The sequence below is a fragment of the Triturus cristatus genome, chromosome 10, assembly GCF_964204655.1.
Source record: "Triturus cristatus chromosome 10, aTriCri1.1, whole genome shotgun sequence".
NCBI lineage: Eukaryota > Metazoa > Chordata > Amphibia > Caudata > Salamandridae > Triturus > Triturus cristatus.
In genome coordinates this window covers 937808943-937827945 of record NC_140593.1, presented here as the reverse complement: position 1 = coordinate 937827945, position 19003 = coordinate 937808943, and the positions used below count along the sequence as shown (strand labels likewise).

At 48.7% G+C, this 19003-nt stretch overlaps 1 protein-coding gene across 2 annotated transcripts in view; it reads left to right on the top strand.

Moving 5' to 3' along the window:
- Positions 1–19003, top strand: part of C10H1orf35 (chromosome 10 C1orf35 homolog) — a 130817-nt gene that overhangs the window by 93714 nt on the left and 18100 nt on the right. For both annotated transcript variants that reach the window (XM_085628768.1, XM_085628769.1), the window contains exon 8: positions 157–276. In XM_085628768.1, the coding sequence (XP_085484894.1) occupies positions 157–276 (120 nt within the window). The remainder of the gene's footprint in view (positions 1–156; positions 277–19003) is intronic.

Here is a 19003-nt window from a genome sequence, read left to right as displayed (position 1 = left end):
ACACTAACACCACAAAGCACATTAAGTGCAGGAAATGTTCGGGTTACCATTTAGGATCCCATGTTCTGTAGAAAACAAATACTTTCTGTGTTGGGATGCAGAGAGCCTTACTTTCTTTTCTTTTGAGATTTAACTAGTTCCCTTCTTATTTCATAGGTCTGAAAGCAGCAAGAGGTCAAAGAAGGAGAAAAAGAAAAAAAAGAAGAAAAAGAAGGAGAAGGAAAGAGAGAAACGTCGGAAAAAGGCATCGTCCTCATCCTCAGATGAAAGCGATAGGTAAATGTTTTAATGTTTGCCGTAGATGGGGGTGGGGGGGTGGGGGTGTGTGTGTGTGTGTATGTCTGTGTGTGTGTGTCCGTGTGTGTCCGTCCATTATTTATTTATTCAGTGTTTTATATAGCGCAAACATGACCTGTTGGGGTATTGGAGTGCTTCACAGTGATCTAGTATTTCAGTTCGATAGCCGGCATTTATAATTAACGCTAAAGCATAAAATGTCATTCTAAGGGCAAGAAAAGACATTTCCAATTACAATAATAGGTGACCCTATGGATACCTAGTATAAAAATGTGTACACTTTAATGAAAAGAGTAATTATTCTATATTTTACAGTTATACTGGACTTATGACTCTGGAAGATACGTGGTTAGTCTCTCCGAGATGGGTTGTATAGGTCGAATATGCTTCATTTTGGGAATCTTGTTTCAGAATTTCTGAATGAAAGAACATTTTTACACCTCAGTATCTTCAAAATGAAGGTATGTTTACAGGACTTTTAACTAACGCTATTCAAGTGTCCTATGGATCTAGGAGCTGTCCCAACACGAGTAGGTCCAGTGACAAAATAAAGAGTGAGTTGTGTTCAAATCTAAGCTCTCTTTAGTCAGTAAATTATTGAAGTGACAAAGTCTAACTACCATCTCAGGACTTCTACCTTCATTACATCTACACCACAAAATTGAACAACCAAGAGTTCAGATGCAATCTTGACTGGACTATTCCAGTATAGTCTATTTTGGTGGCCTATAAAAAGACTTTTAAAAACTCCAATGAATACAAACCTGAGCTGCTAGGCTCTTCCTCACTCTGAGGAAGCAGCACCACATCACTCCAGCCCTAAAGGAAGTGCTCTAGCATTTGATCTTCTATAGATATACATGCTTAATTTCTACGTTAGCAGGGTATACAAAGCCTCAATGATAGGGTTGACTGTTTCAAGCCTTGAAAGTTGCCTCTACTGATGTGAATTCAGTGAACCCTCAGCTTTATTATAAGCCAAGGTTAAAAATTGAAAACTAGAATTGGTCAGACCCTTGTCATCCCCACCCCAAGACCTCTCGGGCATGATTTTCAGGCCAGTTGGATTTACATTGACGATTGCACCTTCTGCATCTTCAGCTACAACTTGGGTATCTAATACGATCATGTCGACAGTGGCCCCATCAGCGTCCAAATTCAAGCATCATTCCTCAAAGCATTACAGAGATCAGCACTGGCAGAGGTGTGGAATTTAATAAAAAATATCTACTTGTCCATGGGACAGGTAGCTTCATAAATCTACTTGTCCTGTAACTAAATCCACTTGTCCATTTGGTGCCATGTAGTGCACCGTCAAATAATGGCATCCCTCTCATTATAGAAGAGCTCAGATAATAGCCTCTCTTTTTATGTCAAGCTCATATTATAGAAGGTTTTGAATACTAGTGATTTCCTTATTTTGCCTCTTTTCTGCAGATCTACCCATTTATCCTTTCATTCACCCAATGATATCTAGCATTTCACCTTTACATTAGCATCCATGCATTCTATCATCAGACTTTCACCATTCTCTTTGTCCATCCATCCATCCATATTCCCATCCATATTCAAACCTACCCATCCATCCCCAAACATATCCATCCATCCATCTCAGCCATCCGTCCATCCTTTCGCTCACCCATCAATCAGCTCATCCATCAATTTACCCTTTCACTCATCCATCCTTCCACTCATCCATCAATTTAACCTTTCGCTTATCCATCTTTCTTTGCTTACTAATCCATCCACCCTGCAACCCATCTATCTTTTCACCCTTTCCTTCATCAACACACTCATCGTCCATCCATCATCCCTGTCACTCATCCATCCTTTCACTCATTCATCCATCTAGCAAGCCAAACTTACACTCACTCATCTATCCACCCTTTCACCCACACATCCATCCTTTAACTCACCGTTACACGTTAATTATGGGCCTTTGACTGCCGAGCTGCAGACAGAAATGCCCATCAAGAGCTCCACCCCGCTGCAGCTGCTAAAGAGAGGGGTTCATGATGCCCCCGGCCAAACCTATCCTTCCAGCTCTAAATCTATCATTCAAACTCATCCATCCCCCCCTCCCTTCCACTCATTCATCCATCCTTTTGCTCATCCATCCATCCACTTTCATCCCCTCTATCCACCCTTTCACTTATCAATCCACACTTTCACTTATCCCTCCTTCCATCCATCCTTTTGCTCTTCCATCTTTCACCCCCTCCATCCTCCTTTTCACTCGTATCCATCCACCCTTTCACTCATCCCTCATTCACCGTTTCACCCAACTATCCGCCCATCAATCTATCCATCCTTCCACCCAGCCATCTATCCATCCACCCACCCATCCATCCATCCACTCCACCATCCATTCATCGACTCTCTCTCATCCATCAATCCACCCTTTCATTCAACTATTCATCATTTCACTCATCCATCCACTTTCACCCCATCCATTCATTCACCCTTGCACTCATCCATCCATTCTTTCACTCATCCATCCTTACATCCATCCTTTCACTAATTCATCCATGTATATATCCTTTCACGTTAATTATGAACCTTTGTCTGGACCTGCAGAAAGAACAGGCCGATCAAGAACTCCACAGGTGCTGTAGCTGCCACATCAGCGTGTTCAGATGCCCCTAGTGCACGCACGAAGTGAGACAAGAGGCCCAGTGCAAGGACAGAAATAAGGGGGTGCCTGAGGACCGCATGAATTCCCCATAAGGAAACTATTGAGCTTTATTGTAAGCCCTGGATGATGTAGGATATGAGAGGCCAAGGGGGGCGGGTAAGGACAGTCGGAGGGGGCAGCAGAGGGGGGTGGGGTGGGGTTAGCAAATAGAGGCACCGGGTGAAACATAAGGTGTACAGTAAAGGGAAAGTGCAAAGGAGGGTTGTGCAGGAGCTGCATGTGAAGGGAAAGCATGGCGCTTTACTGTAGGCCCCCGAAGTCGAGGATGAGGAGGGATCTTGGGGCAGATTGAGGCCCAAGGGTGAAGCGCAGAATAAAAGGCAGGGGGTCACAAGGTTCAAGTCAGAGCAGGAGCCAAGAGGCCGATAAGGCAGCCTCTTACATTCCGGTGATGTGGGTGTTCTGGAGCTGCAGAAGCCCCACGTTCGTTTCGTGCTTGAAGAAAATGAAGGGACCAGGGGAGGGGCTGGAAGCCACACAAGAGCCTCGGGAGAAAGCCAGTCAGTCAGTCAAAGCTTTTATTTCGGTAAAATACCATAAAAAGACATAAATAGTGATATACATTAAAACATGATTAAATAAACATTGTATAGAGTGTAATCCATTGCAGCATTAAAATTATTAAATGAAAGAAATTACACAAACGAAGGAACAAAATTATTCCACAAAAACAAATTGTTAAAACTATATCCGAGGCCAAAAATGTACTCACTACACCACAGAGTTCTATGGTAGCAATGATGACAATACTAGAATCAGGAGGATTATGTGACAGAAATCATAGTTTTGGACCTTGTGAACCACATGGAAAGAAGAAATTTGGCCATTGCGAACACTATCAGTGGGGTAGTATCGTATTTCAAAATTCTAAACACCTCCTGGTAGTCCCTAAGACCCCTAGACTTGCATAACTGAACGATCCACTTTTTTCTTGCCTTGATATATAAAGGGCAGAAAAGGACAACATGCAGCTCTGTTTCACAGGTGTCAGTACATACAGGACACGTGCTTAAGGGATCCGAAACATTAGACCATCTATGAGTAAAATCCCTCAGCGGTAGCGAGCCGTGTCTGAACTGGATGTAAAGTTTCTTTGCCAAAGGTGGTTGGATGACGTCCAGAAAAACTTCGAACTGGGGACTAATCTTAATATCCAGGAAGGAGTCGGTAAGCCTACCCAAAGAGGAGTGCAGTAGCATTTCCTTCCGATACGATTTCAAAACCTCCCGCAATGATTTCTTCGAAAGTGCACAGCTTGTCTCTTCCGGGGCGGACCATAGGTTCCCCATCCCTATGGAGTAGCAGAGGTTCTTTACATGGGTTAACCAAGGGATTTTATCCAATTTTCCCCTTGCCAGTATATCACCAAGATCATACCTATAGCTTGCCAGCTCGGGCGTTGACCAAAGTCGTCTCCAGAACTGGAGAGGGCGATTCAGGGCAATCTCTTCTATGGGAACCAGACCCAGATCCCATCTCAAGGGAGTTAAAGGAGTGCTAACAGGTAATTTCAGCAGTCTCCTAATGAAAGAATTCTCAATTGAAGATAGGGAAGCGGGAATGCAATATCCCCAGAGTTCAGCGCCATAAAGCGCCCCCCCTCTAGCTTGGGATTTGTAGATTTCCATGGGGGGGCCCAGGGGTTTAAAAGAGGTGTTATTATACACCTTCAGGATACCCCCCACTGATTGAGCTAGTTTCAAATTTGCTTTCGACAAATGGGACCCCCATTTCATTTTGTCATTAAGGGTCACCCCCAAATAATCAAAAGTGGAGACCCTATCCAGCTCTACATCTCCCATCTTAGGGTGGGGACAGTTAAATGAATTGGAGCCGAAAACCATAAATTTAGTTTTGGATAGATTCAGTTCCAAATCCCTGTTTTTACAGAAAGAGCAAAAGGCCTCTAATGTACGCTGGATGCCCATGTAGGATTTAGACAGCAGAAGCGTGTCATCCGCGAACATTAGGGCCGGTACCTTACGCCCCGCCAAGATAGGGGAGTCCAAATTAGCGGTGCACAGGAGATACTCAATCAACCCATTGATAAAAAGGGAGAAAAGAGTGGGGGCCAGGACGCAGCCCTGCCTCACACCCTTTTCAACCGGAAATGGCCCCGAAATTTCCCCACATCTCCCATATCTCACCCTTGCATAAGTGCCTGTGTGGAGACGTTTGAATAAGTGGCAAAGGTAGGGGGGGACACCCATCTCTAATAAAAGGACCCATAATTTTTCCCTTTGAACCATATCAAATGCGGACCGAAGGTCCACAAAAATCAAATAAAAATTGCCTGCACCCATGCTGACTGACTTCCAGTAGATCAACTGTAATCTGAATAATTGATCAATGGTAGAAACCTTTGCACGAAACCCCGCCTGGAGGGAGGTTAGAATTTGGTGATCCTCCATCCAGGTCTGCAGTCTGGTTAAAAGGACTCGGGCAAACAGCTTCTGTAGGACATCAATCAAACTTATGGGGCGGTAATTGGCTGGATCCAAAGGGGAAGATTTTTTATAAATTGGTATAATTTCTGCACCCAACCAGGTATCCGGGATTCTAAGGCCCTGCAAAATGGCGTTAAAATATACACAAATATAAGGGGCCCAGATTTTTGGATCACTTCTGTACAGGTCACCAGGGATCCTGTCGAGCCCCGGGGCTTTCCCTACTGCTAGGGTGTTGAGGGCCAATTCTATTTCTGAGAGGGAGAAGAATCGGCTCTCTAATTCTTCCTGGCCCAACTGGTCCGTTACGATCTCATTCGGCGGGGTGCCCGGATCGGGACCTCCCTTGGATTTACTGACAGAGAAGAGGGGTTTAAAGTGGGCAAGCCAGACCTCCTCGCTGAGATTAGGAATAATTGCGGGGCTGCTGGCTACCGTACCAGTTCGAACAATGTTCCAAAACGCCCTCGAGTCACGGTCTGCTAATGCTTGCATTAAATTTTGCCACCTTTGATCCTCCCACTCGGATTTTGCCTCCTTAATCAGATTTTTGTATGAGTCCCTCGCAGCCCGGATACTAGACTGTGTGCCCTTTTTTTTACCTCTTTTAACAGGGCAGTCTTAGCCCGCCTACAAGAACCATTAAACCAGTGCTCAGGCCTTAAAGGCCTTGGTCTTGAGGCAGTAGAACTATAAAAGAAGCCAGCCAGGCTGCCGAGGAGTTCCTTATGGATGTTCTGGAAATCTAGGAGACGGTTCTGCGAGATGTCCCCATTGGGGCTCAGAAGGTTGGAAACTGCCTCCAAAGAGCGGGTAACACTGCTATATAAAGCTGCAAGCTTTGGTTCATCGGTCACAACCCTAGCCCACCTAATCCGTCTACCTCCTGCAGCTAGCACCAAGTTCTCGCTATTTAATGGTAATAGGTGCTTATGAGTTCTACTGCCACCAATATTATTTACCAGTTCCAGTGACAGTAGGTTGTGATCGCTGTCGACCCGCGGAATAACAGAGAAGGCTGCTAAATGGCCCCAAAATTCCACGTTCACCAGGAAGTAGTCGATAGTCGAACAACTCCCGGGTCTATTAAAAGTAAAAGACCCCGGCACGTCCGGACAAAGTCTGCCATTGCAAGCCCTCAAGGAGTGTGCAATGGTAAGCTTGTTGATCTCGAGGGCTAAAGGGAGGAGGCGTTTGGCAGGATAAATAATAGGGTCTGGGATTTTATAATTTTCATCCTCGTCACAGGTAGGGGAGGGGATCCCAGGTATGGGTTCGAAATGACAGTTAAAATCTGCACCTATTAATTTATGGGACGCAGGTGGAAGAGAATGTAATACATCATCCAGGGCGCCCAAAATCGACAGGCCCAACTGTACCGGGTGAGGGCGCAGGTAGACATTTATTACTACCAGCGAGTAACTAGCAGGGAAAGTAAGTATCAGACACAAAATGTCGGGGGAGAGGAGCCAAGATGGCGACCGGGACGGCAGCGTAGATTCCCGGCTCCGTGAACCTCCGCATCCCGCACGGATATCCTGCACGAGATCCTCAGTCTGCGCCATGAGATCGTGTTTGTGACTGAGAGTGGCAACCGATTGTGTGACTCCGAGGTTTCTGGCTGCCGTACCGCCGGAGAAATCTGCAGTTGAACTTTGCGGCCCGTGCAGCCCCGGAGCCGGGACCTCGAGTGGACGCCTTGGCCGGGTGGCAGTTTAACAACAGCGGCCTGTGGTGACTGGGTGGAGTCGGTCCACCGGAGCGGTGCTGCCCTCGGCCTGCATTTTGCCGTAGTCGCTCCCACTGCTAAGCGTAGCGGACCGAGGACATGCCCGGGGGTGCAATTCTCAGATTCTTCGGTGCTTGCCCCTGCCTTTGACGGTGTGCTGCCCGGACGCCGCCCCTAGCTTGCCCTGATCCTTGCGGGCTGCTCCCGGCTTTTCGCGGGAGCTGGTCCGTGGCGGGGACGACTGTTGCCCGTGACCACGCAACGGCGGAATTTGTGCCTGCCCCCGGACCCCTGTCTTCAGCGACGTGGACCTCGAGGCGCTTGTCCCTGGGTCCCGGCCCCAATACGAGTCGGGCCTTCCTGGCGGCCATCTTGTTGCTATGCAGCCTACCATCCTGTCCACTGGGTCGCAGCAGGATTGGGAGTGTGTGACTTTTGGGAGTGTGGCGGAGCGATCGCAGAGAGCTGTGCTGGGGTACGGCGACCTCCTAGAGGCCCTTGGTGCCCTTCATTTCTCCTTGGCTCGTGGCGCCGGGGTCTTGGGGAGTAAGCTCGATGGTGTGGCATCAGCGTTGGGACAGTGGCGGCATGCTGGTCCACAGGTACACAGGGGCTTCCCACACTGCACGCAGGAGGATAATGTTGCGGCCACCCCTGCGATTAGTGCACAGCCGGACACTCCGGACAGTATGCTACCGTGTGATCGGCTAACTGAGGGTTTGATCTGTCCCGGAGGTACTGGACCTGAGTGGAAGGTGGTGGCCTTGTCCCGTGCACGGCCTCCGGCGACCCAGGGACAATTCCAGCCAAGTTTGTCTACTTTGGCTGATTCAGCCTTACTGGACCTTGTGTGCAGTGCAGATCCTGGGGCAGCACTGGGAAAGACGTCCCTCCATGATGCGAACTGTGTTGGTACACAGAGACTTCCACCCCACCTGTGTGCGTCGCTTCCCGGTTGTTTTTGGACACTCCTTTACCTTGGAACATCGGACATGGTGCTGGGTCGAGGGGTAGGCATGGGCAGAATTGCAAAGAGTGGTCAAGGATGAGGCTGATCCTTCGGGGGTGGTCATCTAGTAGACGGGCGGACTCATGGTTGCGTACTCTCATGGTTCTTAGCATAGTTGGTGCATAATGCTCCCCATTCCCCTTTTTTTTTGATATGGTCGATTTGGTGCTGCTTATTGTTTGCTGTGGGGAGACTTCACCGTGCGGGAGGGAGAAGCCGGGGGTATGTTTTGAAGGCCCTCCTCCAGTTTATTATACTTTCTCCACCCCCCCGTCTGGTGGGGTTCTTTCTTACTCCTTTTTCCCTGTTTCTTCTATATTTCGGGTCTAGTTCCAGGGCGACAGGCACACTGCTGGGGGGGGGGGCCGTACTCATTTGCAGAGGTGCAGGGTGGGGGGTTGGGGGAGGGGACTCTTTAGTCTTTATCTCTTTTTCCATGGCCTCCTTTTTCTTCTCCGCTTCTTCTTGCTTCTTCTTTTCTGGGATCAGCGCGGTACACCTCCTTAGTTGTGAATCGTCGTCTCTTCATGTGTGCCACAGTTTCCGGGGTGATCTCTGGGCGTTAGGTACCGGGGCCTGCAGGCGCAACTGTTTTTGATATTCTTCCCCATCCGGACTTTCCCGTGTCTGCGCCATTGATCCAATAGATTGCTGCTTATTGCTTACGTCCATTATTCTTGCCCCTTATCGCTGTTGGGAAATTGTTTGGCACCTGATCCTACTGTCTTGTTTCATTATAAAATGAAAAACCCTTTTTCTCCTGGTGTCCTACCTGCGCGGCTCACTGGCCGGACTATATTGGAATGAAGATCCTGCTCTCCGAGGTGCCGCCTGTGTTTACATTTGCTCTTATTGCTCTGATTGCTTAGCGGCCGGCCCCGGGGGGTTGTAGGCCCATACTTGTTAACGATTGAAATATCAATAAAGGTTTTTCGACAAAAAAAAAAAAAAAAAAAAAAAAATGTCGGGGGACTTTGAGTCTAAGGGCTTTACAGAGCAACCTAAATGAGTTGCAACCCAAACTACTAACCCCCCCGATGGTCTGCCTCTCGCCCCTTGGACTGCAGGGACCGAAAACGATGCATAGCCCACCCTCCGTGGTATGTACCGTAGCCATGTTTCTTGGAATATGCAAATATCGTAATTGTCCATTAACTCTCCCCACTCAGGGTCAGAGAGTTTGGACTCCAATCCAGCCACATTCCAAGACCCTACAAGAGGTCTTCGAGTGAGTGTGCGGGGAGGACTAACTGCCAGGGGTAGAGAGGAGGGGGAGCAGTGGGAAGCAGAATGCTCAAGGGGGCCCAACTCGGGACGTTCTTCCATGGCGCTGGAGTTCAGAGCTGAAGAAGGGGTGGGCCCAAGACCGCTCTCCGTGCCAAGTACGGCCAGGGGAAGACCCATCTCCGCACCGAGATCATCCCTACCCAGGCTCCCCCCGTAAGTATGTGCCTTCCCTTGTTAAGCCTCAGGGGTGATGGTCAATCCACAGAGTTGAGCACATCGAAGCGGTTTTCGACCGGAATATTAAAGTAGGCATTGTGAGAGGCTTGATGGAAATAGGGTAGTTCCACCGGGTTCAGAACATTGGGGAGGGAGTAAAAATACCCCAAATGGGATGTGTCAATAGCTCCTGGTTTAGAGTTCCCGCCCAGATCCAGTATATGTCCGACTACTCTAGGGTCCCTAAAGTTGATCAGGACACAATCCCCACCAATGTCCTTTGGTCGGGTCCCTAGCCAGCTAACCCTCCGAACAAAGAGGATCTCCCCTCTCCCTACTCCCTCCAATGGTCTATTTTTAGACAACCAGTGGATGACTTTATTTTTTAATTCATAGTAAGATTCCCCCTTAGCGTTTGTTAATGGAGGAACTCCGGTGAGCACAATCACGTAGGGTGCTGCCTCGGGGGGGAAGCTGTACAAGAGGAAGGGAACCGACCGGGCTCCGTGGGGCTTTGTTCCCACCCCCAGAAGGAAGGATCCTACCCCCACCAGGACTCCGTAGAGCTAAGTCCCCACTGCTATGGGGCTGATCCCGTGATGATGAAACAATAGGGGCTCGGGGAAAGGTCCGGGGCATAAGGGGACCAGCAGGGAGAGAGGGGGCAGTTAGCTGCACCAGTGGAGGCTGGGCTAAGACAGGAGGAGTAGGGTACGAGGGTAAATTTGTCTGACCTAGTGGGGTGGGGTTGTTAATCGTTGCTTGGGTACCAGCACCCTCCGTACTACCAGAGTTGTGCAATAGATCATGATTTAACTGCTTCTTCCCAATACCTTTGGTATTAACTAAAGATACCAGCCTGTCGATTTTGGATGACAGGGTTTTTAAAAGGAGGTTTAGGGAATGATCTATATGTGACTGTAGGTCTATTAATAAATTAGTAGCCCAAGTCGGTGGGTTAGAAATGGGAGGGTGGTGGGCCAAGACCGATGGGGCAGGTCCGGCTGCAGGGGGGGCTGGAAGTAAACTCCTTTTTCTTGATTTCTGTTTTTTTTTCCTTGGCTTTACCTGCTTCATGGGGGCCACTATAGAAACAAAAGAAGATGATAATGGGCCAGCTTCCTCTTGCTCAGGCTCGTCTAGTAGCGCCTGAGCGCACGGTAAATGGGTAAAAGAGGGCAACATAGATGACATAGCTTCCATATCCACCTGGTATGAGGACGAATCAGCCAATCCATCAGAAGGGGGGGGCCATAGTAAATGCCGGGGTGATGGACAACCGTCTTTCAGTATTTTCTATGGCTGTAGCCACCACCCCAATTGTTTTCTGCAGCATTTTATCTATCGCTGTAAGACTAGGGATCGGCGGATTGGAATTGGCTAGCTGTCTAGTCATAGGGCGACTTGCTGTGGGTTTAGAATGTTCAGATGAAACCTAACAGCTAATATAATACAGTGAGGAACCCCTAAACACAAATAGCTAAAAACCAAACAGTATAAGTTAAAAGAATACACACTCTATGCACGGCTTATGGCTGCGTGTTACATAAAAAATGTCAATGACCATTAAAGGTTAGTCCAGACTGACCCGATATCCACGGCTAGGAGATGCGGCCCAGCCCGGCCTCCTGCGGCCCCGGACGGCCACAGACGGTCCCGCCCTTGTCCCGGGCTTCTCCCGGCGCCGACCCGCGCGCGATCCCGCGACGCGGAGGGAGCCTCTGAACAAGTAGCGCCTCCGGGCGCGTAGTCCTGCGGAAGTGGGCGGGGCAAAGGGGAATGCTGGGGCTTGTGGTTCAACCCTGCGGCAGCCTCAGGTGGCGCGAGGCGGCAGCGGCAGGGGAACCGGGCGTCCACACGATGCTGAAGATGGTTGCGAATGCCCCAAGAGCCAGGTAGGTGCTGCGCTGAAACCACGCTTGCCTGCTTCTAAGCGTTGACCCCAAGCAAAAAGACTCCAGTGCTGTGGATGTTTTATACGGAGCTGCAATTTTGAGTTGAGCTCCATCATGTTGTTCTTCTGCTCCGGGGAAATTACAGTACAGGCCTCAGCTTTGGCATTGACTCTTTCACTGCCAATAAACTTCGCAGAGCTACCTATTAACTGGCTGTGATCAACAGGGTTGAACAGCTGTGTATCGGATTACCGTAAGGCTGTCTACTTGTCCTTTGGACAAAAATGAAATTAAAACCTCTTGCCCGTGTAAGAAATCTAGATGTCTCGGGCGTCGGGAGATGGGAATTCCCAACCCCTGCTGTGGAGTAGAATATGTGGTGCAGTGAACTGGCGGTGGAGATGGAACCAGCCTTACACGCTGCTTCATGTGGAGGTGAAGCCATTTTCATCTGTTCTGAAATTAAATCCTCCATAAGTGACCTCCCTCTTTAATGGCTACTCCTCAGTCTACAGTGGCTCATTGAGGACTGATTCCATATGCAGCCCCTTCATTGACATCGACTCTGTCCATGATTACATTGACATAGACTCAGCTGACGACTTCAATTTTATCCGTTTCATAGACCAGTTTCAGCAACTCTGCACGAACTGTAGCACCGGATCGTATTACACAATACCTCCACCACAGATCTTGCAGGTGCTTTCTTCGAGCCAGAAGGGAGAATATTTAATCAATACAGGGATAATGTCAGTGGAGACAAGAGTCCAATACCAGTGGACTGAGGTGATGACAATAGTCTTGATGATCTCGACACCAGCTCTGACCCCACCTCTGCTGTCCGGGAGTGCTGTGGCTCTCCAGCAGCCAGTACCTTCAATTTCTCCGCCCACTCAGCTGGAGCCTACTTTCTTTTTATAACACAACTATCTTTGCCTATGACCCTAGTGCGAGCTGAACTTCTGGCAAAACACAGATGCTAATCTAGGGAGACCGAAGAAGAGTCACGACGTTCCACTGACTACAAGGGAAGACCTGGCTTGGCAGTTGGGGCTGGACTGTTCCCATGAGGCACAGGGTTAAGACTGATTTGCATATAGTTGGGTCTGAACTGAGGTGGCGAAGTGAGCTAAAGAACGGTGATGGATTCATCCCAGATCTGTGGCTGGGGGTGAGTGTCTGAAAAGTTTCCGAGCTCTGTCCATCATCTCCTTGTGGTTACTAAATCACTAATAACATTAAAATAACAAGCATTGAAAATGCAATAGGCCTCGCCTTTTATTAAGTTAAAGCCATTTGCTTTGCTAATGGTATTATATAGCAAAGCAAATGGCTTTAACTTAATCAAAGGCGAGACCTAATGCATTTTTAATGCTTTTATTTTTTTACTGCGCTTGAATCTGTGGCTCAATGTCGTAGTTTTACAAGCATTAAAAGGCACAGGGTGTCCGGTCTATGACCTGGAAGCTAGAGCTTACAATTCTTGTTAGGAACCTACAATTATGTTTGTGTGAAACAGTCCCCTTATACAGGAGGGCACACACAAATCCTGACTAGATACCCAATGGCGACCAAACACAACCTAATGCCACTCAACCAACTAAGTTTAAAAACACTCTCCAAACTCTGTCCACAAGAGAGGATTTTATCCGATCAACCGCCTGAATTTTAACGTGGAGGAAACAGATGTTACCGTAAGCTGAACGTCCAACAGTGTAATTAGGCCAGCGCGTTTTAACCAACTAAAATATAATTTAACAAAAATTAAATGACAGTGCAACTTTAAGTACAGGCTTTTAAACTAGTAACACACGACATGCAGCTATATAACTTCTGCAGCACAAACTCGTGCAACTAGGAGAACTGACAGAAGAGTCCTGGAGGAAAGCAAGAGGTACCATTGCATTAACCAGGAAAGGGTGTCAAATGGACACAGACGCACAGATGGGTGCAGGAAGACATCACTATAAGTCCCAAACGAACCAAAAAAGAACATAGGAGTAAAACATGGCACGGCACCTTTGTGAACACAGGAGAAGTGCAGCACAGATTGTTTACAGTAAAAATTCAAAGACATAGTATCTTTATCTAGGATTGCAATAAGCTTTTCTTCAATGAAAAATAATAAAGTAGTAATGTCTAACATATGGAGTTAGAGACCTGCAGTATCACTCATGGGAGTGAAATATTTCTAGTCTCTTTTGCCGCTAGATAAACTGGGGGATTCGTGAAAAGGAGTAGGTAAGGAGAAAATGCTCCCCTCCTCCGCCCCTTTGCAACACAAGCATGGGAATTTTTAAAACCGTCTGAGAAGACCAGTTAGTCTTGTGGCCTTAAGTCCTAGGTCACAACCAAAAAAATACACCGAATGTGATGCTGCTTAGACACATTACTTGTGCTACGGGAATTCATATGCACTGTGAGCATAATATGTGAAAATGTAAAGTTTTTTCATGAGAAAATCTGGATATAGATAATGATTTTACAGTGAGTTTGTGGTAAACTTGGTAGTTCAACTTAAAAAAATGAGGGTTCGAGGCATATGAGCTGCAGATTACACACTGTGCATAGATCGCCATCTGGTGTTGGGCCCGGATGTTTTCAGTTGTTTTTCCTCTTGGAAAGTCTTTGGAAGTCACGAGGTCGGTGACTCCTCCTTTGGATCGTATTGCGCATGGGCTTCGGCTCCATCCTCAGATTGTTTTTTTCCGCAATCGGGCTCGGATGTGATCTTCGCGCTCCGGTTCCGAACATTTTCCAGTTCTTCTATCGGCGCGCAATCCTCACCCCAATTTGCGGTATTGTTTTCGATCGCGATCTCCACACTCGGCGCGGCTCTCATCGATCAAGACTTCGATTCCAGGCGTCGACGACGGCCTTCGGGCCTACCCAAGCTCCGGTCCTGGCTAATGGAAAGGACTCCCTTCAAGAAATGCCCTCGATGTGGGTCCAAATTCCCCCACACCAACCTTCACGAAGAATGTAACCTCTGCCTCTGCCCTGAACACGAGGCTCGAGACTGTCCGGCGTGCAAGTCCTTCCGGTCCAAGAAAACCATACGAGACCGAAGGGCACGAAGAACTATGGCACACTCGTCGACGGTGATTCCAGACGACATCTTCGGGAAAGGCGTCAACGCTCCAGAAGGACAACACACCGATGAGGGCCTCTTCAGCGCCTCCGAAGCCGACGATTCAGATGTGAAGGATATCACTCCGGCACAGAGTGTCGTGAGTACCGAAACCCCCCCCCCCCCCCGGTCGGTAAAGAAGCCCATTAAGCCTTCCGGCGGCTCGGGCTCGAGCCAGCCCACCGTCGGTGCCGAGAAGCACTCCTCCGCACCGATGCCGAAAAAGAAAATGGCCTCCTCCTCGGCACCGAGCTCCATACCGAAACACTCTCCGCCGAAAACCAGCTCCAGCTCCTCGGTACTGACACCATCCCCGGAACCGAGCAAAAAACACAAGGCCACCGACACCGATATCTCGAAGCCGAAAACCATTTCGGCACAGAGTAAACAGCTAGCCCAGTTTTTCCCAAACTGGGGTCCGAGGACCCCCAGGGGTCCGTGACTCATTCCCAGGGGGTCCACAGGCAGCAGTTTTAGAAGTACTGCAAAGTTCCTTGTAAAATTAGCAGTTTTCGAGCAACTATAAAAGTGTCAAGAAAATGCCAGTGATTAATGTACCTGCTGGAGAAAGATGAGTGTTTTGTCCAGTGGCAGCTTTGACTTTTCTAATGTGACACAGAGGGTTAATATGCCTACTGCAAAGAACGTGTACAATGCATTTTAAAAAACAGTATTTTATGTGCATAGGTTAGTGGGTTACTGATTTTGTCACAGATCTTCTTTTGTCACTGTGCAATTCATAAGGGACAATCGTAATCTAGCAGTGTCCTATAAACTGTCATCAAAGAGCTGCTTGCAAACTGCATGGTAAAAGTTAGCAACATATGTTTATTCCCAGTCTATCATTATCCTGATGCTTCTATGTTCCCACTTCCTGCACATGAACAATTTTGTAATGCTGTTTTGTCACTTCTATGTGTGCTGCCTAATGCAGCACACATGGAAGTTACAAAACGTCATTTTTATTAAAGATTGTTTATGTGCAGGAAGGGCCACCTTCCTGGACATAAACAATCAAAGGTGTTTTAACAACAAAATCAACCAATAGCAGACCTTGGTCAAGCACTTAAATTCCATTAATCATATGTGTTTAGAGTGAGTGCAACATCTCCCAGTATCTGCTGTTGAGAGATACTAATTTAACATGAAAGTCCACAAGAAAAAGGAAGGTGCACTCTGTCAAAAGTCATAAAAGACCAACACTTGTACTTCAGAAAATGTCCTTCTTTTTATTTGAAGATGCTTGTTAAAATATAGGCACACAGCCAATGCGTTTCGTTCCCTAGTGCCTTGGGAACTTCGTCAGGGCTATACAATTTCAAATAGTACTCGCAGAAAAGAACATCAGGACATATAGTGAAATTCCTTACTTCATGAAATCTTGGGGTACAAATCAGACCCACAATCAAAACCTTAATAGGTATAGAATACACATCCAATGTATGAACGCCTTGGTGATATAATAGCCACGAGCGTATGGGAACAATCCCCAATAAATATCTATATTCCGATACGTATCACCCAGCCGGTAAACTCGCTGTATCCCAAAAGACGATATCAATCCGTTGGAAAAAACAAAAAAAGAGGAGAAATAAGGTATTTCTCATAATTTCGCCAAGTTAAGACCAGATTTTTCATGATCTTAATTTTGGTGCTGTCTCCTATTTAAGCTGACCTTGTAAATAGAGGGCAGCGTCAAAATCAATGGGTGTTGGAGTGAAACGCCCACTCCAACTCCCACTGCCCACCTTTTTCACGCTAAGCATTGCGTGAAAGGGGGCCTTATTTACAAGGCAGCGGTAAGCCACAATAAGTGGCTTAACTGTGCCTTTTAAATAAAGAGAAGCCCCTATTGCCACATGAACGTTGCAAAAAGTGACGTTCCCATGGCGATAGAGACTTGTAAATATGCCCCTGAAATCCTTAGTAATTCGAGTATTTGTTTTGTGTGCACACGTGTGTTTATTGTTTTCGAATTACTGTTTTAATGTTTGAAATTTAAATCCTACAAATTGCTTGGGGGTCCCCGGCTTCCAGTGGTGACTCAATGGGGGTCCTCAGGAGTCAAAAGTTTGGGAACCACTGCTCCAACAGATTCCAAAGTGGCAGATGTGTGTATTGAAGGGATTTAATAAGATCGTTGTTGTTACCCCAACACACTATAGATTATATGACCCATTTTGAAACAGTGTACTTATTACTTGGTACATTGAATGTGCTGTCAGTCATTCTCAAGGGCACATAGTCATTCTAACGTTTAAACTTTTAAATATTTAAATAAATAAACTGCAGGTGGGGGCATTGAATCTACAAGTACCTCATTAGCTTTAGTAGCTGAATAAGACTTATTTGCAAATGCTTGCTGTTTTCATGTCAGGGACCGACCAGACAGGCCATAAAACAGGCCCATCAACAACCAAAACAAGCATTAACAAGCATTTGCAATGCAATAGGTCTCGCATTTATAAGAGTTTGAGCTATTGGCATTGTAAAATTACAATGCCTTTTATTTATGTTTTGGTTTTAAAACAAATAAAAGGCATTGTCATTTACAATGTCAGTAGCATAAACTCGCATAAAAGCAGTGTGCAGCAGTGTGCGTCGTGCAGCAGTGTGCGTCGTGCAGCAGTGTGCGTCGTGCAGCAGTGTTTCGTGTAGCAGTGTGAGGCATGCAGCACTGTGACATGCAGCGGCGTGCAGCAGTGTGCGGCGTGCAGCAGTGTTTCGAGTAGCAGTGTGAGGCATGCAGCACTGTGGCGTGCAGCGGCGTGCAGCAGCTTGCGGCGTGCAGCAGTGTGCTGCGTGCAGCAGTGTCATGCAGCGTGCAGCAGTGAGTAATGCAGCAGTGTGTGGCGTGCAGCAGTGTGCCGGTTGCATCAGTGTGTGCCGTGCAGCAGTGTGTGGCATGCAGCAATGTTTCGTGTAGCAGTGTGTGGCGTGCAGCAGTGTGTGGCGTGCAGCAGTGTGCGGCGTGCAGCAGTGTGCGGCGTGCAGCAGTGTGCGGCGTGCAGCAGTGTGCGGCGTGCAGCAGTGTGCGGCGTGCAGCAGTGTGCGGCGTGCGGCATGCAGCAGTGTGGGGCGTGCAGCAGTGTGGGGTGTGCAGCGGCATGCAGCAGTGTGAGGCGTGCAGCAGTGTGAGGCGTGCAGCAGTGTGAGGCGTGCAGCAGTGTGAGGCGTGCAGCAGTGTGAGGCGTGCAGCAGTGTGTGGCGTGCAGCAGTGTGAGGCGTGCAGCAGTGTGAGGCGTGCAGCAGAGACACGTGGAGGGTCGGGAGAGACACGTGGAGGGTGGGGAGAGACACGTGGAGGGTGGGGAGAGACACGTGGAGGGTGGGGAGAGACACGTGGAGGGTGGGGAGAGACACGTGGAGGGTGGGGAGAGACACGTGGAGGGTGGGGAGAGACACGTGGAGGGTGGGGAGAGACACGTGGAGGGTGGGGAGAGACACGTGGAGGGTGGGGAGAGACACGTGGAGGGTGGGGAGAGACGTGTGGAGGGTGGGGAGAGACACGTGTGGAGGGTGGGGAGAGACACGTGTGGAGGGTGGGGAGAGACACGTGTGGAGGGTGAGGAGAGACATGTGTGGAGGGTGAGGAGGAGACACGTGTGGAGGGTGAGGAGGAGACATGTGGAGGGTGAGGAGGAGACACATGTGGAGGGTGAGGAGGAGACAGATGTGGAGGGTGAGGCGGAGGGTGAGGAGACACGTGTGGAGGGTGAGGAGAGACACGTGTGAAGGTAGAGGAGAGACACGTGTGGAGGGTGAGGAGAGACACGTGTGGAGGGTGAGGAGAGACACGTGTGGAGGGTGAGGAGAGACACGTGTGGAGGGTGAGGAGAGACACGTGTGGAGGGTGAGGAGAGACACGTGTGGAGGGTGAGGAGAGACACGTGTGGAGGGTGAGGAGAGACACGTGTGGAGGGTGAGGAGAGACGTGTGGAGGGTGAGGAGAGACACGTGTGGAGGGTGAGGAGAGACACGTGTGGAGGGTGAGGAGAGACACGTGGAGGGTGAGGTGGAGGGTGAGGAGAGACGGAGGTGGAGGGTGAGGAGAGACGGAGGTGGAGGGTGAGGAGAGACGGAGGTGGAGGGTGAGGAGAGACGGAGGTGGAGGGTGAGGAGAGACGGAGGTGGAGGGTGAGGAGAGACCGAGGGTGAGGAGAGACCGAGGCGGAGAGTGAGGAGAGACCGAGGCGGAGGGTGAGGAGAGACCGAGGTGGAGGTTGAGGAGAGATCGAGGTGGAGAGTGAAGAGAGACCGAGGTGGAGGGTGAGGAGAGACCGAGGTGGAGGTTGAGGAGAGATCGAGGTGGAGAGTGAGGAGAGACCGAGGTGGAGAGTGAGGAGAGACCGAGGTGG